Below are 26,445 nucleotides of genomic sequence, written 5' to 3'. Positions count from 1 at the left end.
CCTCCTAGAAGCAGAAGCTTCAGACACTTTTGTCCCTCTTGGCTTCTGGAAGGCTACAGCTGGCGCTTAATCCTTCAGGCAAGAGGTGAGAGAATGCCTGTGTGTGGAATCTGAGCAGCACAAGAAGAAAGAATTGTATAGGGGTAACCGGGTGGCTCAGTTGGTTAAGGGTTTGACTTTGGCTCAGGTCATGATCTCACAGTTTATGAGTTCGAGCCCTGTGTTAGGCTGTGTGCTGACAGCTTAAAGCTTGGAGCCTGCTTTGGATTTTGTTTCCCCCTCTGTCTCTGCACCTTCCCTGCTTGTGCTCACTCTTTCTTTCAAAAAATTAAAACAAAAAGAATTTAAAAATGTTAAAATTAAAAAAAAAAAAAAAGACTTGTATATTTGAGTATTTGAGACTCTCTGGCTAACTGTCCCAACTGGTTCACCCTGCAGAGAAGCTCACAGACCACAAGCTCTACTCACATGCTCAGAGTTGGCAACCAGCCTTTCAGTTACCCACACCAAAATATGAACGTACCATCACCCATTCCAGAGAACAGAGAACACTTTGAATGTAAAAAAAGGAGTGCAAAACAAGCAAACAGAAGAGAAACAACTTGGAGGAAAGAGACTCTGCGAGGCAAAGCAAACTTTTAAAAATAGAATTTTGAAAAATAAGAGACAATCATGAATCAGAGAAAATATAGTATAAAATTTTTTAAAGAAATGGAGCACCTGGGTGGCTCAGAGTTGAGCATCCAACTCTTGGTTGCAGCTCAGGTCACAATCTCATGGTTTGTGGGTTCAAGCCTGGCATCGGGCTCCTCACTGATGGTGCAGAGCCTGCTTGGGATTCTTGGTCTCCCTCTCTTTCTGCCCCTCCCCCACTTGCACGTTTTCTGTCTCTCTCAAAATAAATAAGAAAATAAACTTAAGGGGGAAAAAAAGACATATTCACATCAAAGGGAGATTTTTCTGCTTGAGATCAAAACGAGGGTTGAACCAAAAATGAAAAAAGAGGATACCTTCAGCATAATTTGATTCAGTGTTTGAAAATGCTGTGTCTACATATTATTACTGAAAATCATCTCATGTATGGTATGTTCTATTATTATTCTGGAAACATTGTGGGGGATCGGTTCTGAATGGCATTCTGCAAAGTCCCAGGGCTGGCATAGGGCCTCGAGTGAAGCAAGAAGCAACCCCCCTCGCCCCCCGCCAGCCTTCCAGCTCTCCTTCCACTATGTTATATATAACAGGGCTTATGTACAAGATTTCACTTATAGAAAGTACTCCAAGATCCATCCAGGTATCACAGCCTGTAATTATTAAAGAAGAAAAATCACTACTATTTGCAGTGTGTTTAGGTTGGATGGATTAATATCTTTGCCAGGCCCATAAAGGGAAGACTGACTTTGTCTTTTCAATTATAAGCCACTGCTTAGTTTGAGCCCAGAAGACACTTTCCTAGAGATTCCCTCCACTTGCCTGGCACTAGAGCAATTAACAGTAGGTGATTTGTGGCTGCATTTTTACTGCTTAGCACAGGTTTATCATCTTGAAAGTTTTCTATTTGCATATATGCTATACATTTTTTTAGGTGACATTCGATATCATCCAGAGTTTAGATTATGTATTGCCTTATTCTGCATTTTCTGCTACGTGCTGAGAATCTGTAAGCCTAGCCTGAATGCTGATGCAGACCCAGGGGAATATGAATTGCAGCCACCACTTATTGAGGGCTTACTGTGTGCCAACCCTTAATATCAAGGGATTTACCTGCATTACTTTATTTATACCTCAAACACGTACTATGAAGTTTGCCACATTTTATAAATAAATTGAAACTCAGAGAATAAAGGTAATTTGCCCAAGGTCACCTAGCTCAAATTAGCAGAACTGAGATTCAAACTCAAGTCTGTCTGATCCCCAAACACTCTGCTATACAGCCTCTCATACTGGGAGCTTTCAGAGTGAAATGAATTGAATTTGACAGTTTTCCACTTTTAAATACCAAACTTCCTGAGCAGTCTAATTGCCGCTTTTTGGACTAAGATGAAATGGCTATTTAAAAGAAGCAGGAGGCAGGAGGTCAAGAGAAAAGGGGTTTTATTATCTCTGTTGGTAAAAGAAGAGATGTAATCCTGGAAAAAAAATAACATCAAATGGAAACCATTATATAAATTTGCAGTGGGCTTAGGTTGATGAAATTGCAAAGGAATGCAGAAAAGATAAGGGAGTCATGAATACATAGCACTGAAGATTTTCTAAAAAGGAGAGAAAAGATCAGAAGTCACTCAAGGCAGTTAGAAGTTGGCTCAATTGAAGTCAGGGTCTATGTATCTTCACATATGGAAAGAGGCTGGCAAGTAGCAGCCAGAGATCTGTGTTCCTGTTGAGTCTGCCTGGGTGGGGAGCAGGCTCTAGAGCCAGACTGCTGGGTTTGAATCATTTTTCCCTAACTTTCTAACTGTGTGACTCTGGACAAGTTACTTCACCTCTCTGGGCTTCAGTTTCTACATGTGAACAATGGAGATTGTAATATTGCTCATCACATTGTGAGATGAGTTAATGCGTTTAGCAAGGTGCCAGGTATTTAGTAAGAACTCAGAAATGTTAGCTATTATTGTTATTACCATAGGCATCACAGTCATGTAATGTAAGAAATAGGAGATTGTAAGTCAGTAAAAAGGCTTGAAGAAATAAAGGAGAAGGAATCAGGAGAGAGGTTGACCTACAGCCAAGAAGTGAGGGGAGATGTTCTCACCCCTACCCCTGAGTAGATGTGGGGAAAGGGCTGGATGGTTGTGGGGAGCTCACCTAATCTAGTAAGAGAATCTAGCAAGAGATTGAGGTCCAGCTGGACCCCATGGAGCATGAGACTGCTGTTGCTGTAAAATATATGCTTTGATAGATGTCTTGCTAGTGAGCTCTACAGGGCTGGAGAATTGGGGGTTATAGCCAAAGTGCAAAAGAAGCAAGTATGGGACAGAGAGAGGAAGCAAGCCCTGGGCTATTCATCTTTGGAAAACAATAGTCACCGAGAGCATGTTGGGAGGTGAGGGGGCTTTTTAATAAGCACATTTTCTTTTCTTTCTTTCTTTCTTTCTTTCTTTCTTTCTTTCTTTCTTTCTTTCTTTCTTTCTTTCTTTCTTTCTTTTTTTTTCCCCTCCCCCAACTATGAGTCTATTTCCTTTCATTGGTTACATTAAAAAACAAACTACATTTGAGGTGAATGCAGCAAAGGTTAATGAGGTACTTAGGAACGAGTGTGAGTAGTTACCCACCTTTTAAATCACCCATTTCTTTAGCATTTTGTTTATGTCAGTCTCTGGCTGGGTCCTGGAGACACAGGTCGTTTCCATATTCCAGCCTTCATTTGTAGAGCTTCACAGTACGTTTGTCATGGTTCTCAGCCATCAGAATAACCCACATAAAATTCAGAAATTACTGATGCCCAGGCTATTTCTCAGACCCACAGAATCTCCTGCAGTGGAATTAGGTGAGTGGATTGTTTCAAATTGCACGTGTCACTTTTTTTTTTTTTTAACATTTATTTATTTTTGAGACAGAGAGAGACAGAGCATGAATGGGGGAGGGTCAGAGAGAGAGGGAGACACAGAATCTGAAACAGGCTCCAGGCTCTGAGCAGTCAGCACAGAGCCCGACGCGGGGCTCGAACTCACATACTGCGAGATCGTGACCTGAGCCGAAGTCCGACGCTTAACTGACTGAGCCACCCAGGCGCCCCGCATGTGTCACTTTTAAGTTCACATCAACCTTGAAAGGCTGGTGAGAGAACCTTCCACAGTTTGTAGATGATGAAGTTGAGACTCAGAGTTTAAGTTACAAGTGTGGCCACATAGCTGGTAAGGGCAGAGTTGGAACTCATACCTGGAGCTGCTGATCTTAGAATTCCAAGTGGCCTTTCCACTTGTCCATGACCACCATCCCAGATATGCATTGATGAAACTCTGTGCCTTCAGGCTATGCTGGTAAGAGGATTTGAGGATGTAGTGCATCTGTGTTGTAATCATGCATAAAACTCTTGCTCACCATGGCAAATGCTCAGAAAGCATTGACAAGTTCTACCCAAGGTTCAGTGGCTTGCATTTAAAGTGGGTAGTACCCTGTAGATGTTGTAACCAGGCTCACCATGGATTTCCCCCAAGATGGATAATGCAGCCTCTACTGCATAAGCTCCCCCAAGGTTATAGTTTCCATCACAGAAACCCAGTCTTGGACTCCAGAAACACTACCTCGTCTATTTGTCCCTTTAGCTCAGAGGTGATAATGACTTCCCTCTAGTGCTGATCCCTAGGTAATCTTGTTTGGTGACTCAGCTTCTTCATCACCCATGTAACCAATTTCCTGCAGTAAATGCCCTACCTATCCCAGGTTAGATCCTGACTGTTACACCAATGAAGAAACCAAGGTTCAGAGAAGTAACTCAGCCAATGTAGCACAATAATTCTGTACTTAGTATTCTACAACAAAAGTTTCTGATTCCATAACTCAGGCTCTTAATCTCTACCTTATAGTTAAGGTGGTTAATGAAATTCTTCGTGCCCAGTGCCAGGTGATGATGGTCATGGAGGTATGATAACAATGGCTACAGTGATGATGATAGTGGTGGTGGTGATAGCAGTTGTGGTGGTGGTGGTCTTGGTGATGACCACATCTGACCACTGTTGGATGTTCTTTGGAAGAGATGTGCAGATACAATGTCTGGTTGTCACACAGATGTCTCTGACTATGTTACAGGCCTTTACCTACCACCATATCCAAGAAATCATGGTCCAGCTTCTTCGTACAGTGAATCGGACGGTCATCACGATGGGGCGGGATCATGTTCTGATTGTGAGTACATCTCTTCCTCTTGTCAAATGTTTCAAACTGTTCAGGGTCAAGGAATGGATTTTCTGGAACTCCAGATTATGTTGAAAGCCTAGCACCAATCATTACTTTGTTTTGGAGTACAGTAGTTAGATTTTTCTTATCTGAGTTGGGATAACATAAGAGTTAACTCAAGTTGCTGAAATAAAACAAGAATTAAGACTTGTCAGCTAAGGTGAGTGTGCCAATGGAGATGGAATGTCACTGGTAAAGATTAAAGAGTGAGAGAAGCTTTTTGTAAGTGGCCAGACAGAATGCTCCACATTCACATCCACCAGGAGCCTTTTCTTTTGACATAGACTTTGACAATGCCCAGTATCAGTGTCTTGTGTGCTTGGTTTTCTAAGTGGATTCATTGTATGTTAACTCTGCCCGTAGATGTCAATTAATTCAAGTCACTGCTAAGTTTTGGGTTATTCTTCTGTACAAATGCTACATTCTGAAGATCAGGAGGTTCCTGCCTCATAGTCTGATTATTTTCCCTCTCCGGAAAGAGTCCATCTCTAACCCTTTAACCTCTGCCCATCTTGCTTTAAATCGAGGGCCAAAAATAATGCTTATGGGGACCAGTCACCAACATAAATGAGTATGTTCCACTATGTTACTCCTCTGCTCAAACTCACCAGTGGTTTCCCATCTCACTCAAAATAAAATCCAAACCATTGCTAGGGCCTGAAATGTCCTCTGCCTCATTTCTCCCACACACAAAACATGATTATATTTGCTGTTCCCTCAGCTTGACCTATCTCTGCCTCAGGACTGAGGGGTTATTTCCTCATGTAAATCAGATCCTGGCTCAGTTGTCACCAAATCAGAGAGGCTTCCCTGCCCTGACTACCTTGTGTATAATACCCAGCACCTCTCAATCTTCTTTCAAGCTCCACACCTTACTTCTTTATGTTTCTTAGTACTTTTCACCACCTAGAAAAATATGTATACCTTGATTGATTCATTGTCTTGCTCTCCTTGTGATAAAATGAGCTCCAAAATGTAAAGATTTCATTTGTTTTGTTCATTTGTATCTCCGGACCCTACAACAGTGCCCTGCGTATAGTAGGTACTTGATATGTATTTGTTGAATGAATGAGTGAATGAATGAGTGAATGAACCAGGCAGGGACTCTAATGTTTAATGAGGACAAGTGCTACCCAGCTGTGATTGATTGACACCATATGGAACTGGGCCATATAGTTGCCAAAACTCCCAGCTTCTCAAGAGAAGCTGAAAATGTGAAATGTCCTGATATTTAAGTGTTGGCAGCTAATAAGAAACTATATTTATAAACATTCTCTGAGCCCTGAACAGCTGGATTCAGCTTTCAGGAAGCCAGTTTGGGATCTCAGCTAGGTTTGGGATGTTGATTGTCGATATGCTCTTAGTCTTGCTTCATGGATACAGAGCAAGGGGCTGAGTGTTATTTCAACAAAAGCTGGGCAAGTAAGGATTTGATCCCTAGAAATAACAGAGGGTAAACATTTTCTTTAGACCCATTTGGCTCTGTTTAGCCATGTCAATGCATGTTTACTTACCATACACTGTGTAAATTTAAAGGAGTGGTGACATTCATAAAGAGGGCTCTCAGGGCCAGGTACTCCTGCTTTCTTGGGACAGAGAGTCATGTAAATTGGTCTCTGTCACTTTCTAATTTACCATCCTTCCTCCTTAGAAGTCTCACCATATCTTATTTAGTTATAAGCTTCCATGTCTCTGGTTTCCATAACATGCCCAAGATAAGCATTTTATTACCTCCCTAATCTTTATGCCTCTTCTTTAGAGCTAGACCTAAAGATGGCCATCCATCTATTTGGTTTATCCGTTTATAACAGGTCTTAACTCTCTGTCTCTCCTTTAGGACAGTCATTCTTTAAAACAGTGCCTGGATCATAGGAAGCACCAAATAACTGGTGTCTGTTATTATTTTCCTTTCTATCTGATACAATGCATCTCTCTGTCCTTTGCATGTGAGCATAGTTTGGCCCTCATTCACTACACCCAGTTTTTTGAGACTTTCATTTAATGCTGTACTCTGGTTGCTAGCCCTTCCAACATGCATTCCTCATTGCTGCCCCATCAATCTTTGCCAGGACACTCCCCTACTCTGGAAAATTCTGTGGGTTCCCACTGTGTGCCCAGTTAAGTCTTAAATGCATTAGCCTGACCATTCTCAGCATCTGTGATCTGGCCACAACCACATGTCTCAGCTTTTTCATCTACTTTCTCCACCTGGCTTTTCAGACAAAATGGATGTCTGGATATTGCCCAACCATGCCTGGCACTTTCTCACTCATGCTGCTTTCTTTGTCTGGAATCCTTTAGTGTGCCATCTTAATCTATTGAAATACTATCTAGTCTTCAAGGTCCAGCACAAATGCATCCCTTAGGAAGCTGCTCAAATCTCACCAACCTGGTTGGGACCTCCCTGCCTCTTCTAAATCACACAGCTGTCTTTATTCCTTTTTTCTTTCTTTCTTTCTTTCTTTCTTTCTTTCTTTCTTTCTTTCTTTCTTCTTTCTATTTATTAATTTCTTTCTTTCTTTTTTTCTTTCTTTCCTTCCTTCCTTTCTTCCTTCTTTCCTTTCTCTCTCTTTCTCTCTTTACTTCTTTCACTTCCATTGGGGTGAAACTTACATGCTTTAAACTTTAACCATTGTAATTTGTATGAGTTTTAGTAAATGTATAATTGTGTAGCCATGACCACAAGTCAGTTTGTAATGCTTCCTTTCATTCCTGAAAGTTCCATTTGCAGTCCCTCTGCATGGCACCCTTACCCCTCTATCCCCCATCCATCCCTAAGCACCACTATTCTAATCTCTGTCTTTATAGATTTGCTTTTTTTTTGGACATTTCATGTAAGTGAAATTATACAATTTAAAGTCTTTTACATCTGGCTTCTTTCCTTAAAATAATGGTTTTGAAGTTTATATTTTAGGATGTATCAGTACTTAATTCTTTATATTGCTGAATAGTATTACACTGTATGAACATATAGCATTTTGTTTATCCATTCTCTAGTGGATAGATACTTGAATTGATTCCAACATTTTGCTATTATAAATAATGTTGCTATGAATATTCATATAAAAATTTTGAATGAACATATTTTAATTTCTCTTGTGTAGAAATCTAGAAGTGGAATTGCTAGGATATATGGTAATTATATATCTAACTTATAGGAAATTACCAAAATGTTTTCCATAGTGACCATTTTATATTCCCATAAGCAATATGAGGGTTCTATTTATCTACATCCTCCCTAACACTTAGTATTGTCAGTATTTTGGATTTTAACAACTCTAGTGGATTTATAACAATTCTAATGGTGTCTCATTGTGGTTTTAATTTACATTTCCCTGATGACTAATGATGTTGAGCATTTTTCCATGTGTTCTCTCTGTCTCTGTCTCTGTCTCTCTCTCTCTTTCTTTCTCTAAGACACTTTTATCTGTGAACTTGCCATACATAGCTCCTCTCTTATACCACAGAACTTTTAAGGCTTAGGCCTATTTACAAAAGGGGTTAATACTTGACCTTCCTCATTGGGTTCCTATGGAAATTAAATGAAATAACACAAAAAAGCATTTGCACATGTGTTTCTTGTACATAATATTCATTTATTTATTCATTCACTATTTTATGAAAACCTCTTATATACTCAGCATGAAGACTCAGAAATGAGTCAGGCATGGTCTGTGCCCTCAAGAAAACCATGACCTCTTTCAATGGGGTGTTTCTCAAGTACCTCAGACTCACTGTGCCCCAAACGTAATTCATCACCAGCCCCCCAGGAGCCTGCTCCATACTCTCCCTTCATTTAGGATCCCATTTTACAGTACTGACCTAGAACTGTAGTAGCTGCCCTTCATTCCTCCCTCTCACTCACCTGCCTGTCCTCCTAGCCTCCCACCAAATCCTGCTGTTTTCTGCACATCTGGCTTCAGTCCCTCCCCACCTGGCTCTCCTGCTTGCCCTCAGAGCCCCCTGTACACCTCAGCCATTGGATTCATTGTACTTAGTTCATTGTAAGGTGATTTTTTTTTGTCTCTGTGCTCCAGTCTCCCTACATTCTGTGGATCCCCTTGGGGGCAGGGACCATGTTTACTTACTCTTTTACCCTCAGCTTCCAGCAGTGCCCCTGGTATACCATGGGTACTCAATGAATGTTTGTTAAGCAAATTAATGAGTGAAATAATCCCTAGAAATGCTATGTTGTTTCATACCTTCATGTATTTGTATGTCTTCCTCTTAGTTTGGAATGCTTTTCCTTCTTCAAAGAATGTTTCCTCTCAGTATCAGGAACCCGTATCTCAGGGAATGTGGGCGCAGTGTAAGGAATTGTCTGTTCATACTTTCCCATCCCCTGGGCTGATTCCAGGAGCCTTGCAGAAGTTCTAAGTCACATGCTGTGTCATTAGTCTCAATGACTCTTGAATTTGTTGGTGTGATTACAGCAACAGGAGGGCTGAGTGGGGAGTATTGGAGGTATGTAGAAAGCACGCCTAACTAGGAGCAGGAATGTGCCTGAACTAGAAGGAAGGAATAAACAGATTTTTCTCAAGATGTAGCTTTATTTTCATAAAATGGTCCTTTCTAGCACTTTTAGAACAGAAATATCTCTTCCAAATTAAAGAAAATGATGTTGGAAAGTAATTACTCAGAGGTCAGGAGTCCCTGTCTTAGTGCTGAAGGCCCCAATTTAATTTCAAATTGAAATTTGACAAGAAGGAGAGAGCCCCATTCCAACCATCACTTTCAATTTTCCAGATATAATTTTTATTGGTTAGTTTCGATTGCCTGGGAATATTAAACAATATTTACGACAAACACCAGACATGCCTAATACTTCTGAAATCCTGAGAAGACCTTGATCGGATGTGGGGTGCCTGGTCATTGGCATGTCATTATGTGGGATTAAGTGGTGACTTTTTTTTTTTTAATTTGTAGGAGTAGGAACATTGTGATAAAAGGTGTTAGCTATTAAAATTACAGGAACCATAGGGCTAGGATGGATTGTTTCTTGTGCGCAGCACATTGTGATTATCATTTTCTGGAAAGCCATTCCTGAATTTTTCTGTAAATTGCTTGCCTAAACAATGAAGTGTTGATGGTGACAAATGAGCAAAAGGAAATTTTACAAAAACAAAAATCAAAAAAACTTTTACACGACTGCTTCCCCCTCTTCTCTTTGCCAAGAGTCAAATCAATCAGATATACATTTGTTAACTAAAGTTACCCAGGAGTTTGACCTTGATGCTAAGAAAGGCAGCATGGTTTGGTAGAAAGGACATTTTGGAGATGAGAGAACAGGAAAAATTTTTTTTTTAAATCAAGTATAATTGAATATAGTGTTACATTAGTTTCAGGTGTGCAGTATAGTGGTTCAACGATTCCACGCATTTCTCAGTGCTCATCAAGATAAGTTCACTCCCCTTTATCCATTTCACCCATCCCCCTACCTTCCTCCCCCCTGGCAACCACCAGTTAGTTCCCTGTCCTTAAGAGTGAACATGAGAAATTGTCCATACTTGTTCTGCATAGTTGGCTCTGTGACTTTGTGCCAATATCACCCCTCTAGACCTTGGTTTCTTCTGTGCGATGAACTCTATCATTTTTAAGATCTTTTTCATATATTTAACTTTTCTGATTTGGCCAATGCTTATTCTTTTTTCCATCTCCCAAGATCCTGAGTCAGGGATGTAAAATAGATTTTGCTTCATATGCCAGGTTGGGTGCATTGGTAATAGCTGCCTGTAGTACTGCCCTGAGAAAGAATCAGAGGCTACATCTGTGTTCAGGGGAAGAAGTACTGAATTGATTAGTGATGTCTGTCATAAGCATAAGATTCTAGAATAGTGATGTATGCAGGATACTTACAAATACTATGTATTGACTAAAATCTTTGGTGTTTTTCCAGCCCAGTCCAAAAGCTCTTGTAGAACCCATATTCTCTTTTGCATATTTTTGGTTAAGAAGGCTGTGGTATAAGAGCAGAAGAGTAATGGAAAAAAATAATCTGAGAACTTAACATTTTACCAGGGAATGGATTCTATGTGCTACATGTCCTATTTTATCAAATGTAAGAATCACTATGATTTTATGCACCCATATGAAAGAGATCATGCTACCAATTAAACTGTGACACAGAGGCTTATTTTTGCATTGATTGTAATCTTCAGCGATGTTAAAAAAAAGTTTGAGGGGTGCCTGGGTGGCTCAGTCGGTTAAGCGGCCGACTTCGGCTCAGGTCATGATCTCGCAGTCTGTGAGTTCGAGCCCCGCGTCGGGCTCTGTGCTGACAGCTCAGAGCCTGGAGCCTGTTTCAGATTCTGTGTCTCCCTCTCTTTGACCCTCCCCCGTTCATGCTCTGTCTCTCTCTGTCTCAAAAATAAATAAACATTAAAAAAAATTAAAAAAAAAAAGTTTGACTGGAAATCAGATGTGATGGAGCATGTCTTTGATTCCTCATGGGTAATTGTCATCATCTCCCATTGTTTGGGAGAATAGAGTGACTGAGCATCAGAGGATGAAAACATCATGGTCAAAGTCACATGGCTAGTAGCAAGGTGGGATGTGAACTAGGGATGTCCAACATCAGAGCATGTGTCTGTTGTGCTATCCTGTAGGTCTTAGAACAGTGCAAGGAAAACTTCTCAGATTTTTTTGGGTAGGTGAGGGGGCTGTCTCAGAGAACCTTCCCTGACTGTTACATCCTTCTGCTGACTGGTCTACAGAAGGCTGTTCCCTGTGTGTGGCCTCCTTAGTGCTGGGGATGGACAATCTCATAGGGAGAATCAACCAGGGAATTTACACACTGCCAGAAATTCTTGGAAGGGGAACAATCTGGTAATTTTGTTGAAATTGGGATCTAGTTTTTATTTCGGGTAATTAAAATAAGCCTCTGGGTGATATATTTTGGACCTAATTACCCCGGTTTTTGCAGAGGAGTCTATTGAGTGATTAAATAAAGGTAAATGCAGCTGGCATCAAGCCAGCTCCGGAAATTCAAAGCAGTTTGTTCAAAAAGGAAGGAAAAAAAAGGTGGTGATTGCCCCATCCTCCACTGCTTCACCTCACAATAGTGCTGAAGACTCCAGGAAATACCTGAGTATCAGAGAGCCAGGATTTTCAAGTTCTGACTTCACTTTCCAAATGGCAAATGGCCCACCTACATGACCACTCTCTGATACACTGTGAGCCCACAGACTTCAAGATGCTTGTGCAGGGGCCACAGCAAGACAGTTAGTGCCACCTCCACCCAAACCTGTCCCATGGAGAGCAGGTGTGAGGACTGTCTAGGACAGGAGGATGTGAGGTTCCAAGCCAGAAGTGGTTGGTTGACTCCACACCTTCACTCAGCAACCCAACACTTTGTTAACAAACAATACTTACAACAAAGTTATTACTTATTGAGCAAATCGTCTGTTTTCCAGGCAAAGAGCTAAGCACCTTATGTGTCTTACTTCTCAACCTGCCTCAGAGACTCGTATTTTACATCTGAGGTTACTGAGACACAGAGAGGTTATATAACTTACCTATAATCACACAACTTGTTAGTGGAGGAACTGGGACTTGAACCCAGGCAAAGCTGTTTATAGAGTTCCTCCTCTTAAATAGCATAGTATATACTCCTACACCACTAAGACCTTAAATTGTTCTTTAGGCATCGAATATTTTAAAGGTAATAATGGGCACCTCCAAGCTCCAGATGCTGCTCTGCCTAGACCTTGCAGTCTGGTGAGATGACCTACATGTCAACTTTCAGAAACCTGCGAAGTGGCACTGGATTCTTGGTGGCTTTGTAATGACAGTGATATATTTAGAATCAATCTCCTCAATTATGGGAATCTGTAAAGTCAGAACAAGAGCCTGGAGTCTTGGGACTTACAAAATAGCAGGTTTTGCAGAAGACAAAGCTAGAATGGAAGTGTGAAATGATCTCAAGTCTCCTTCCCCTTCTGCACACAGCTTGTGCCCACTTTCTTGAGCAGACCACCAGGTTCTGTGTCTAAAGGCCTCTCTAATCCAGAGCTTCCCTCTACCATCAATGCTACTAACTGGGGTCTGGCCATGACTGTCTCTCACCACTTCCTCTGCTGTAGCTACTACCAAGACACACTGCCTCCTCTCTTGTCCCTTTTGAATTCTTCCTGTTGCAGCCCATGTGGTCTTATCACGTAGAGCTTTCCTGGTGGGCAAGCCTCAGTGGCCTCACCGTGGCTGAAGATAATGGCCCAGCTGCTCACCACGGCCTTCAGTGTGCCCAGTACAGGCCTGCCTCTTTCCCCTATGCTCTTGACCTCCCACTCTTGTGCCAAATTGATGGAACTGTTCTGCTAGCTACAGAATGTTCCTTTTCTTCTTTGCATTCTCCTGCATGCCATTCCCTCTGTCTAGAATATACTCCTCTTACCTTTCTTTGCAAAACCTTCCTCCTCGAAAACTCCTCTTTTTCTTTCATGTATTGGCCTGGAGGCACATCTTGACCCACATTCCACTCATGCAAGTTGGTACCCCTCTGCTCTCTTCAGCATGAACCAGTCTCATGTACTCATCACACGGTCACAAGAACATTCTTCCTGGCACTACAGAACAATGTCTTCATCACTTCTGCATCTGTAGGAAACACAATGTCCCTGGCATATAGGATGACCTGAATGAACACTGCTGAAGGAATGGAATATTTCTGCTATTTACTTTATTTACATACAAACCACGATTCTTTTCCTTAACATGCAAGTGTTACTTGCATTACCCTTATGCAAGTGTTACTATTATCACCCTTAGGGCATGATTAGACTAGGAGAGTAAGGGAGGAGAGAGAATTGTTATTGAATAACTGGACCAAATGGAAAGAATTGGGGAAAGGATGTATTCATTTTCTTCAGAGGATATATATGTTGGAGATGATCACAGTTAAAATTTCTAGGGTGCTTACTGTGTGGCAGAGATGGAAATTTGAGGACATTATCACGTTTAATCTGTGAGGTTGACAAAAAATTATTATCTGCTCTCAGAAAGGAAACAGTGATCAGAGGGTTTGAGCTCTTGTCCAGCATCACATTCAGGGGAAGGAGGAATACAGAATCCAAATCCAGGTCCACAGAGTTTGAAGCCACCATCTTAAGCATTTCACTGTGCATGTCTGGGACATTGTTTTTCTGAGATAAAACTTGAAAAAATTAAAAGAGTAAATGTGTGTATGTGTAAGTGTATGTGTATGTGTTAGGGGGAGATCAGGTTAAGAAAGAGAAGAAACATTATATAAGAGTCCTGAAATTCCAGTTGATACCAAGAGGTGGCATCATTAGCTTGGGGTAGCTTGGTTGCTGCTTGATATGGTCTTGTAGAGGGTGCTTATGTCCTGTGGGTGGGGAAGTTTTACTTTTTTATTTTGTTTTATTTTATTTTATTATTTATTTTTGAGAGAGAGAGGGAGAGAGGGAGAGAGAGAACATAGGGCTGTGGCAGAAGGAGAGAAAGAGAGGGAATCTTAAGAATCTTAAGTAGGCTCAATGCCCAGAGCAGAGCTTGACATGGGCTTGATCTCATGACCATGAGATCATGATCTGAGCTAAAATCAAGAGTCAGATGCTTAACCAACTGAGCTACCCAGGCACCTTAGGAAGTTTTACTTTAAAAAGGATTTTGGTAATTGCATATCAAAGAGTACATGGCCTAAAGTATATATGCAAAAAAAATTAATTAGTATCTCAACTTCCAAGGAACCCATAGCACGTATGCACAGAAGTCAGTTATCAAGGTAGACTTCATATAATTGGGTCTAGTTCTTGAGTAACATGAAAATTTGAATAGATGGAGAGGAAGAGTAAGGGGGTTGAAACAGGGAGCAGTATTTTTGGCCTTATCTCCATCTCCTGGTCTGTGAAATCTTCTCTCATTCCTCAAGATCATCTTTCTTCAGTGATCTCATTGTTCTTTGCCCATTTTTAAATTACAGTATTACCATATCATAATGGAATTTTCTCTTTACCTGTCTATGTTCCACAGTAGACTAAGATTCTTGAGGAAAGAGATTGTATCCCATTATCTTTGAAGATCCTGTCCATAGGCCTAGGACTTGGCATGTGGCTGGCATTTATCCAAGCTGTGGAAATGAATGAATGGAAAGAACAAACTAAAATGAAAAGTACAAATTAATGTCTAGCTTTAAAATAATTCTGATTTAAAAAATAAGATGAGAGGGGCGCCTGGGTGGCTCAGTCGGTTGAGCGTCCGACTTCGGCTCAGGTCACGATCTCACGGTCTGTGAGTCCGTGAGTTCGAGCCCCGCGTCGGGCTCTGGGCTGATGGCTCGGAGCCTGGAGCCTGCTTCCGATTCTGTGTCTCCCTCTCTCTCTGCCCCTCCCCCATTCATGCTCTGTCTCTCTCTGTCTCAAAAATAAATAAACATTAAAAAAAAATTAAAAAAAAAATAAGATGAGAGAAGATTTGTTTCATGTCAAGCTTTCCCATGAAGGTCTTTCCTATATAAAATTCCCAAATACTTCATGAGCCCTATGTGGTAGAATTCTTCCAGACAAAGTTTCAGAACTGGGGCATAAAAAAGAGCTGGTTTCATTCTCCCAACCTTCCTTCTGTTCCATGATGAGCCACAGAGATGAAAATGAAAGGGAAACGTGAGGTTCCTAAATTCATTAAAACAGCTACTGCAGCCTCCCTGGTCTGTCCAGTTGAGCAAACCTCTGCTATGAGGACAGAATGCTCCTAGATAATAAGCACTCTCCTGTTGCTGCTGCTACCATAACAGTCTCACGTGTGATGCAGTGACACACAACATGTGATTCTACAGAGGAGGTGAGCTTAGGCCCTGGAGAAGCTGGTGGCAAGCAGCATAGGAAACACACTGCTGTTGTCAGCACCCAGAGAGGGAGAGACAGAGATGGGGTTTAGGAATTGTATAAGGAGTACTAGGAAATGCATGACTGGTACATCATCGCCCTAATGAAATTACATCCAAATATCTCAGTGCCTTTTAGCTTTCCGTAAGTGGAGCCAGACCTGATTTTGAACAAGTAATTTTAAGTATATTCTTAAAGGTAAGACTTCACTATATCTGCTGTCCTATTTCCTGGCACTGGAGGAGAGGCCAGCCTTTTCTTGTCCTTGGAGAACTTTGGAAACTTTGGAAACTTTAGAATGTCTGCCATTTGGGCATTGACTGAGTGCTCTCACACCCAACATTGCTTTCTAAGGGCTGTGGAGTTGGGTCCCAAGGTCTCGAGTTTGAAAGGATTTTACTAGTTGGAAACTGGTCATACTTTTCTTAGGGAGTGAGAAGACCTTATTCCACAGCTAGGAAGTCTTTTCACTTCACAGCTCTCTGTTCCTCAGTTCCCTTATCTATAAAATGGGGGTATAATGGTGGGGATTGGATGAAAAAGCATGTCTAAAGCCCATCACATGGGGCTTACCACCTAGCAGGTCTTTGGTAAAGAAGAGCCATTATTATTCTCCTTCAGTACTGGAGTCTTCTCTTGCTTTGATGCAAATGTTATGTATCAGATGACAAACTATTTTGTGGCCCTGACTTGGGATCTCTCCTGGATTTGGGAAGTATTATTAAGCTATTGCTACAGCTGGGCTGTGCACAAAGCCCCCTTGAGATGAAACCAGATGCCATATGTCTGCTACAAAAGCTTGAGTCCCAGACAAAAGGAGAAATCCCATCACAGAGGGTCCTTCCCTGGGAATGTTGTTGCGGGGCTGGAGCCATCCTGAGAGACCCTGTCAGCACAACGTTGAATGCAGCAGGCTCCCCCACAAGGGTCCATGCTGTTCTTTCCCGGGTGTTGACCTTCTAAAGGGACTCAAAGGAATCAATGCCGTCAAATGACTCTTCAAGATCAGAACCCCTTTTTCTAGATTTATGCTATGTTCATCCAGTGATGCATTTGTGCAGTCATTAAATATTGATGATGATTTTTTAATAACATGAGGAAATTCTATGTCTTAAATATAGAGAAAGGGTCAAAAGACCCAAAAATAAAAAGAAAGCCATCAGGGATCCTGGAAGCCAGGGAGGGAAGACATGTGGCCCCTCACCAGAATCCCTGGATCTCCCAGAGGTCAGGCCCAGAGACTCTGTTCTGAAGCTAAAATTATGTTGATATCTTCTGCTTAAGTGACACATGATTTGTACATTTCTGTAGCTTCACTTTTTTCTAAAATGATTTTGCTTTCCTTTTATAATCAGGAAAAAAAATCCTCAAACACTATTTCTTTAAAAATAGGAATTAATGAGATAGTCAAACTTACTGAAGCATTTTCATGTATATAATTTTACTTTTCTTCTAACCAGCCTGTGAAGCCAGAAAGGCAGATGGTTTCATTTTAAAGACAGATGTGGGGGATGGAGGTGAACGTACTTGTTCAAAATTGTGCAGAAAGTCAGGGGCAGAAGTCAGTACTTCTAGCCTTGTTCTGGTCTTTGTACCATGGGTTGTTTTTCCTCCTAACGTTTTCATCTCCCTATTTTCTCCCAGTTCATTCAACAATCATATATGAAGCACATATAGCATTTTAGGCAGTGTGATAAACACCTAGAGGGCCATAGAGATTCAGATGACAATTTCTGTCCCCCAGGACTTTGCTCCCTGGTGGAGATGTGCATGAGAGCTTGACAAAAGAAATGTCAAGATAATATAAGCAGCAGCCTGTTCAAAGCTCCATGAGTACTGGGAGGATGGAGTGACTAATCCCATGGCAGGGGCGGGGGATGATCAGAAAAAGTTACAGAGAGGAGGTGACATTTAGATTGCAACTTGCTGTCTGGCATAGGAGGTAAAAGCCCAGGCTCCCAAGTTTGGCAGACCTTGAAGGCAGTCCAGTCTTCACCACCTCATACTTGTATACATGGACACATTACTATTACCCTCTAAGCCTCAATTATTCTCCTGGAAAATGGGGTGGTTGTAAGCTACCTTGAAATAAATCAGTTAATGGAAGCAAAGCATTTCACAGCCCATTTTAACTTCAAGAAGCTAGAGCCTTTATTATCATAATTAGTAGTAACATGGCTCATATTCATTTATTCCTCCCAAATGAAAATTATTTTCCATGATAGATAGGTAATGGAACAATGTCCCAGGTAGAGGGAACAGCATGTATTAAGTCACTGATATGCAATAGCCTCTGACTTTTTTGCGAGATGACAAGGAGGCAGAGATAGGGGGAAGTAGAATAGTAGGAAGTTAGGCAATACATACTAGATTGCAGTCAGATTGTAAGGAAATTGTGTTGCTGTGGGAGGATTGTTATGCTCTAGGATGCTGGTGGGGTGCTTTTAAGGGTGTTGTAGAAACCAGGTAATGGCCAGATGTGTGTCTTAGAGAGATCCCTCAGGCAGCCAGGAGAGAGCTGGATCCAAGGGAGCTGGAAAAGTAGAGAAAGTAGCCCTTGAAGGCCAGTACAGTGGTCTACATAGAACAGTCAAGGGCTCATGATGGTGAAGTCATTCATTTCAGTTAAACAAGGACCTCCTTGACTTTACAAACTGAGGAAAGCAGTTCCCACTCTCAGGACACAACATATAGTGGGGAAAGAAGGGGTGAAGGGAGGACTAGAAATAGCTATAATTTAAGACAAATAATCATCACAAGAGAATAATGAAGACTGCTTTAAGAGGGTCAAAAGGAGGGAAGGTGGGTGTTACATACAGGTGCGTGAATCAGAAAAGGACATGTGCTTATTGTCAGAACACATCACCTTTCTCTGGGCCATAATAAGCTCTATAAGGCAAGCTGCATCTATGATTTTCTTGACCAACACAGAGAAGGGAATCAATAACTGTTGAAAAAAAGTGATTAGGGCTGGGGTTGATCTGAGAAGTTTCCCTGGAGCTGGTGGATACATGGTTCTGGAGAAGAGGGAAGGATCTATTCAGGAAATCCATTCAGGTCAGTGGTGAGTTCATTACATGGCTTTGAATTTGCTCCCCTTGATCCCTAACTATAGACAGCACATTGTTTTCTATCTTGAAACAAACAAGCAAACAAAAAACAATGGCAACAGCTCATGACTTCTCTTCTCCATCACCCATATGGGATTTCTGCATGTGGGATTGGATTCAGTCAGGCTTGGAGTGCTTGCTGAAAGAGCTATGTGAACCACTCTCAATTTCATCAATTAAAGTGACTCAGCCCATTTGGCTCAGGAGAATGAAGGCTTTTCTGTCAGCATAACCAGGGTATCACAACACATGTGCTACCTGGGAAACCAAACCCAAGCACCAATGGGAGGTCATTGTGTTTAGCTGATGATTTAAAAAAATACATATTGAAGTTTTGCCAGGAGAAAAAAAAATGGTTTTATTTGAATGAAATTTAATATAATATGGTTGTGGATTCTAAGAATTTGTGAGGCCATTTGTGATAATAAATGCTTTATTTGCTTTGGAGCAAATAATCCTTTGGTTTGATGCTTATTGTCTTTTCATTTTAGTTGTGGTTTAAACCAAGGCAAAATGCTCTGCCCAAAATGTTTCTTCAGTTACATAGACCCTGTCTCCTTTAAATTGCATTTTCTATAAAAGGGACTAGGTCACATGTAATAAATTTTGGCATTTTAATGAAAACATTACAGAGAAAATAGTTAACAATCTGCTTTAATTTCAAAACTAATTTCCTCTTTCATATAGTAAGGCAGTATCTTGGTAAAATGTGAAAAATGCATTGGGATTTAATTATGATGGCAATTTGTTCTGAAACAAGGTTAAACTGGGCTGTCAACGTTCAGAATAAAGGTATTAGGAGGTTGGCAGTGGGGGTAGGATGATAGTGGTTTGATGTTCCTGGGTCCTGAGTGCCAGGTAGACCATAGTAGAATTACAAGCCCTGGGCACATTGCTTACTAATCAGTAGAAGGATGGATATTCCTGGGGGAAAGATAGAGCCTATAGATTCCAGTGGCACCATCCCCACTGGAGGACTGATAGGCAAGAAAACAAACAAACGAAAAAACCCTGGGAATCATTTTTTCATGTTGATCCACTGGATCCAGTTCATTCATTAATTTATTACTGCATCAGATATTTGAATTCCATTATGCTAAGTGCTAAAGACACAAAGGTAAGCAAAAATAAGCAGGATTCCTACCTTAAGAAGATTATAGGCTAATGAGAGAGAAATATAGTCATCAAAGAATGACACAAATATATGTACAAGGTCAACTGTGTCAAGAATTTTGATGGAGGGGTCTCTGGTGCCAGGTGAGTATACAAAAGGAGTTTTTCATGTGATCTAGGATGGTGGTGGTAGTAGTCTTGGAAAACCTTACCTGGGAAGTCCCAGTAGAGCTGGAAACTGACCAGGGGAGGATGACATCGAGTAGATTTTTCCGGGCAGACAGAAAAGCTTACACAGATCCTTAAGGATGTGTTAGGATAATGGGTCTGTAGAGCAGACAGGGGAAGTGCCTGAGATGGAAGCTTCCATGGGAGAGTCAGATGGGCCCTTCTGGGTGACAGACCTGGTCTTACTTTCTAAATTTGTCAGGAAGCCAGAGTGTGACATGGGTCAGATCTAAATTTTGCAGTAATTGTCTTTGCGGCAATGTGGAGAATATGCTGCAATGGAAAGGGAGTATATGTTGGGGGACCAGTTGGGACATTTGTGGAGGCCATCTGAGAGAAGGGGTTTGGGACAGGATGCCAGCAGTGGAGGAGAGGTGTGTTTATCTTGGAACCTGGCTTCATCTGGCAGTGAGAAAACCAAACTCTAGGTTTGCTCTTCCTGGGCTGAGGGTCCTGTAGGAGGCAGGCTGAAATCATACATTTGGGAAACCTCAGGAGTAGGGGTGATAGATGTGATCAATTAGAATTCAAGCTGTAAGTTGGTTAAAAGACGGGGATGAAGTTGAGATGAAGCTCAAAGGGCTTTTGAATATTAAGCTTGTCAAACATAGTTTACACCAAACACAAACAGTGTTGGTTGGGTGTGGCTTTGTCCGGCAGCTCTTTTCATTGCAAGCCATGCTTTATGAGCATAATGATCATAAAATGCCTATGTTTCTTGGGACTTAAAAAAAAATATGTTTTTAGCATACAGCAAGTTGCCTTGAGCAGCTCGAAATGAAAGCCTTTTCAAGCAAAGGGTATTGAGACCTCTGCTCAGCTAATGAGGAAGTTGAACCTGCCGGTCGGAATTGGTCTCAAGTTTAGTGTCAGTGGTTCCTGGAACTAACCCGGGGCCATGGGGTCCCATCGACCTTCACATATTCCACCCACCACTACATTACTCCAGCACTGACTTCCCCAAGTGATTGCTGTGAGCCCTTGGACGACTCATCGAGCCTTACTTGACTGCCTCATGCTGAAAATGGCACGGACCCAGCTCTTGCAGTGTCTTTCACCTCAAGGATATTTATTCCATGCAACAAGGATCTTTCGTTTCTCAGAGTGCTATGCTGTGTTTAATATACATTCATATTCTTCTGGATCACTGAGGACTTTGTCACTTAACAATTCATTGTCATGGTTTCTGGTCTTAATAAAAGCAAGAAGAGTTTACTCCTTATCAATACCATTTTTTGACTGAGAAAATCTTAAGCTTGCTTCTGAAAACCTACCGCATCCCCATGAAGGCATCTTGCATCTTCTCTCCCAATTTACTCCAATCAGCAAATGAACGAATATGCAATTAGTGAGCACCTGTTGTGTACCCTACATTGTGCTCAGGGCTTTTACTCACTTCATTGTCAGACATCCTTGTAAGACAAAGGTTATGTTCAGTATTATAAGGAGTCTGAGGCTCCCAGAGGTTAACTTTCCCAAAGTCACCTAGCAAAAAGAAAGTGGCAGAATAATATCAAACCCAAGACTTCTGATTCTATGCCCATGACTCTTCCCGCCTTAAATTGGTAAACAAGCTGGCTTTAGATGGGTCATGGACAATGCAGGGAAAAAAAAAAAGGAATCACATGACAGGAAAGTTGTTTTCCTTTCAGTTCTCTCTCAAACGTCCTGATTAGTCAAGTAGAAAATGTGCTTGGTGTTAAAGTGGCTTTAGCATGTGTTGAATATTTGCTAATTTCCCTTTTTAACAAAGAGAGCTGGTCTCAGGCTTAACACCTTCAACACTCAAAAATCTTAGCAAGAGTTTAATAAAAGTATTTTGATTTCATCTTCTATTTTTGGAGCATCATATTGGTTTCCTTATGGTGGTAATATAGAGTTGCCTTTTAGGGAACTTTTAAGGAAGAAAGAAAATTATTAAAAAAATTTTCTTAAGTTGCATAAATTATAGTTCAGGTGTATGGGCACAATAATGATAAAAATATGAAAGTATATCCATCTAAATGAAGCTAGGAACTATTCCATTGATTTAAACTGCCTCCTTCACTCTCAGGACATGTGGGGCTTCATGTGATCATTGCGGCACTAAATTGTAAATGTGTTCTTTGTTTATCTGTTTTCCTGGAACACAATTAGAAGCAATTATAATGAAAAATATCCCTGTCCCTAGGACCGTTGAGGCATCCTTCTTAAGTTTAAATTTATAACCCAAATCAACCCAAGCTAGTAATGGAGTCTTAAAACCTAGGAAAAATACGTAAGTTTATTGCAAAAGATAATATCCCATTTAAAACAGTTTAGAAATTTACAAAACCTTACATTGGTACACAGTCTTGAAGAAGGTGCTCTCTACAGATGAGCTGGCATGAAGTTCCAAGTATAGTGAGTACCTATTTTTTTAACTACAGAGAAAGCAGCTACACAAACTCCTGCAACTTAAGTTGATATGTTAGTCTCTTTCCCTTCAATTTTACAAAAGTAATTTTTGCCAAATTAATATCTCTCCATAAAACCATATAACCTCAAGTACAGCATTTCTGTAGAATAGCATGGTAGATGTTACATCATATTTTACAAAGAAGTGATTTCACATGGTAGACGAGTATAGATAGAGGTTTGGCATACGTATCTGTATGTTCTTCAAAACATGGAGATGACCATTTTTGTGTAGCAGGAAGGTGTTTACTGAATCCATTTCCCTCCTAACTATTTTAAATGTCCAGTATTCAGAAGAGACCTTTCTGGTTTCAGGCTGGTGGCCTGAGCAGTGCTATGTTGTGCTTTGGTATAGAATTATATAGCCTCATTTTTTGTTGTTGTTGTTGTTTGTTTGTTTTTTCTCAAAATGTCAAAATTTTCCAACCCCAGTTTCATTTAATTCAGTTGAGGCTTTATCTCAGGCCCCTCACTCAATACAAGTGTATGACAAGGTGAGATTCATCATTCAAGAGTTGGATTATCCTTTTGTGTGAGTTACCTCAGACACCTCTTCATCGTTCCAGGGTAACTTTGGCAAATGATCCAACTCAGCTCTGGGTCGTTCTGCTCATTTTGATGTTGGAATGTGCACAGAGCTTACAAAGTAGGTAGAGTAGGTGTTTACATCTCCGTTCAAGAATGGACAACCAGGCCCTGAAAATTTAAGCAATTTGCTGAAGGTTAGTGTTATAGACTGTTCTGTTGCCTGGGTCTCTTAATTCCGGGAACAGGATTATTTTCATCCCAGCATGCTACCCAAGAATATAAATTAATTTGAAAATTGGTGTAAGCAAAGCAAATTAAGATGGAAGCTCTACTATGAGATAAAATTACATAAGACATCCCAAATGATTTTGTCTTATTGGATTATCTTCTGTGCTGTTCTTTTCCACTGTTGGGGCCAACTGAGAGTTGATTGTGTGGATACAGAAAGATCTGTGGCTTTTAGCCAGTGGTAGCATATCTTATTGAAATGTGACTTCTTAAGTATGACAAGTGTATTTATCTTAATTCCAACTTAGTGTTATGTATTCCGGTCTCATTTTGTGGGTTTAAACATTACACTAGAAACAGAATGAGAACATCTTGAATGACATTCCAAGACTTAAATAGTGCAAGCTGAGACTCTTTGCCAAATTTCCCTCTCACTCTCACCGAAATAGCTTTGTGCACTGCAGCACGGTGACAGGGAAAGGTGAAGCTGTCGGAGTGGTTTGTTCAGTGAGTCTCAATTTGCAGTGGGGTACGTACATCCCACGTGCACTCCGCAAAGACTCTAACTCAGAGACCTGATCTTCAGCAAAGGGGATTATAAAATGCCTTCTTCATTGAATGCCTGTGGAGCTTTAGGATCCCTTTTCTAAGCAGCATCAATGCAACCACAGGCTGCTAGAGAATTTAATGCAAAGGAATTCGAGCCTTTCCAACCTACCCCTTATCCCCAAGAGTATGTAGCAATTAATTACATTATAGTAGTTTGTTCAGCCATGCAAGTTTGACTGGACCCACATGTATGAGGATCTTGCCAAAAGAATGAGTCAGACTTCAAAAGAATTCAGACTTTGGGAAGGAAAGGTCTTTAATACTAAAATGGAAGAAAATATATCCTCATCCCCAGTCCTGCTGCTTCTTCAATCAGGTGACCATCACCTGGTCATCACAAAGGGAAATTGTGTAGATTAATATACTTTGGGACCTATCTACAAGGCTGTTGCTGGGATGAATGAACAAGAACCAGTGTTGTGTTTTTATCTTAGTCTGATGTTACTGGTGAGATGAAACGGACAGACAGGCTGCTGGATCTCATGGTCTTAAATATTGCAGGGACAGTAACTGTGGAACCTTCGAGTTCAAGCCCAAACCAGGTCCCACCCATTTGCCAACAGGTCTGAGGCCCCAAGCTGAGAATCACAATGGTTTAAGGCAGGCCCTGCAGCGGCTATAATTACAGGATGGCCATACCAACAAGTTCCTTATATCCTGCCATAACTTTACTCTGCCACAGACTGTAAAGCTCACATAGCATGAGATGACATGGGATCTGGGTCCCATGGGATCTAAGGGCTAACTAAAAATGAAAATTACCCAATCCATGAAGTGATCTTGCATTTTTATGCCCTACCCGCTTCTGTTGTACTTATGTATGCCAATATCTTAGAAAACTGCCAGTTTATGTTTCTAGTTGCCCCCCCGGCCCCCACCCCCCACCCCGGGGTATCTGATTATAACATTCCTCTATTTTCCTGTTGTGCGCAACATTTTTTTTTTTTTCTTTTGGGATGATGAACTCAGGATGGGAAGGAAGTGTTTAGCATCATGGAGGTTTTAGAAGATGTGTTGGGGTTTTTGCCCATGGTAGGAACCTAGGCTCTCAAACAAGGATGTGAACTGGTCATGTGTGACAGGGAACTAGGCCAGTGGTCACTCTAGTATCCATAAAGTCCTTAGCAAGTGTCACTCATTTAGGTGAGATTAGTGGTCAGGTGTCCAGCAGCAGCTAAACCAGCCCCGAGTCTTTCCCATTTTGCAAGTTGAATGGCTCACCACCTGGGGCCTGTGCTAAGAAGTAGAGAAGGCCTGAGGGCAGTGGTTTCCCCACCTTGGGGAGGTACTTGGGGAGGACAAAGGGAATGGACCCAACAAGCTCAGATCCACCAGAAGCATTTCTTCTTCACTTTCTTGGTTTTCCTCCTTAAGTCCTGTTTCTCAGGGACTGGAGGCTCTGCTGGGGACTTTGGTGGGGGAGATGCCTCCTCAACTGGTTCTGCTTCCTCCAGACTCTGTAGAACTTCATGGAACCTGCCTTCCTGCTGTCGAAAATCATATTCTACACTGAAAAACACAGAGGAGAAGGAAGGAAAGTAAATTCAAATCAGCACTTATTGATTTAGAATCACCAAATATCTAACTGACATGGAAGAGCATAGGCTTTGAGATCAAGTTCCAGATGCTTAGGTACCTGCTGACCTTGGGAAAACTGTGCCACCCCTTTCAACCACTAGTTCCTCACTGGTTGAATTGGAACCTGTAATGCCTTCCTTTTGAGGATGAGACATGTAATATGACAGCCTGATAGTAGGTGTTCAGTAAATATTGCTACAATCTCTCTCACATTTATTTAATGCCCCTAATTGCTAATTATTTTTACACATTTTGCATGAAAGCTGCCTCATTATAAAAGATTTAAATAATACAGGGGAAGATACAAAAGAACTAACCACTCAGTATCCTCATCAGTAAAATGGACACAATAATAGCAACTATTCCAAAGGCTTTCTTTGCAATTAATATGTATATTAACCAAGTGAAAGAATACAAAGGAAGTGTTTAGGGCAGTACCTGGCATGTAGTAAGGCTTCCATATTTGGTAGCTTCTATGAGTCACCATTGCGACTATTGCCACTAATACATTATGTCTTGCTCTTTGCCTTGCTTCTCAACTTAACAATGTGTCTCAGAGAGCTTTCCATATACATTCACCACGTAATATTCCTCAATGTAGACATATTTAAATACTTCACTGGGCATTTCCTAATCTTCATTTTTTTCTTTGCTATTCTATTTGTATGTTTTGGAGTTGTTAATGTACAGACTCCATTGTATTATTTGTACACAGGTCTGTGAGCTAAACATGATGCATTTGGGGACCAGGGTTCCCAGAGGCTGAGAGAGTCAGATGCCTAGGAGTACAGAAGTTCTGGCTTGCTCATAGTGGGTACTCACACATCCTGTGTCCTTGAGGGCTTGAGAATCAGGCCTGCAGGTGTGTTAGGGTTTGT

General features: G+C 41.1%; 2 protein-coding genes across 4 annotated transcripts in view; one reads left to right on the top strand and one right to left on the bottom strand.

Annotated features, from left to right (window-relative positions):
* The window catches only part of DOCK2 (dedicator of cytokinesis 2), a 417,345-nt gene that overhangs the window by 177,512 nt on the left and 213,388 nt on the right, over positions 1–26,445 (top strand). For both annotated transcript variants that reach the window (XM_007077642.3, XM_042992600.1), the window contains exon 27: positions 4,750–4,845. In XM_007077642.3, the coding sequence (XP_007077704.1) occupies positions 4,750–4,845 (96 nt within the window). The remainder of the gene's footprint in view (positions 1–4,749; positions 4,846–26,445) is intronic.
* The window catches only part of INSYN2B (inhibitory synaptic factor family member 2B), a 38,833-nt gene continuing 33,389 nt past the window's right edge, over positions 21,002–26,445 (bottom strand). Inside the window, exons 4-5 of one of the 2 annotated variants that reach the window (XM_042992620.1) lie at positions 25,266–25,498; positions 21,002–23,320 (exon numbers count right to left, since the gene is read on the bottom strand). In XM_042992620.1, coding sequence (XP_042848554.1) covers positions 25,312–25,498 — 187 coding nt within the window. In that variant the 3' untranslated portion in view covers positions 21,002–23,320; positions 25,266–25,311. Of the gene's footprint in view, positions 25,499–26,445 lie in introns of both variants that reach the window. The other variant, XM_042992615.1, reaches the window with a different exon arrangement.

This window comes from Panthera tigris, chromosome A1 (genome assembly GCF_018350195.1).
Source record: "Panthera tigris isolate Pti1 chromosome A1, P.tigris_Pti1_mat1.1, whole genome shotgun sequence".
NCBI lineage: Eukaryota > Metazoa > Chordata > Mammalia > Carnivora > Felidae > Panthera > Panthera tigris.
Note: the sequence above shows the minus strand (reverse complement) of the source record. Positions and strands in the feature narration are given on the sequence as shown.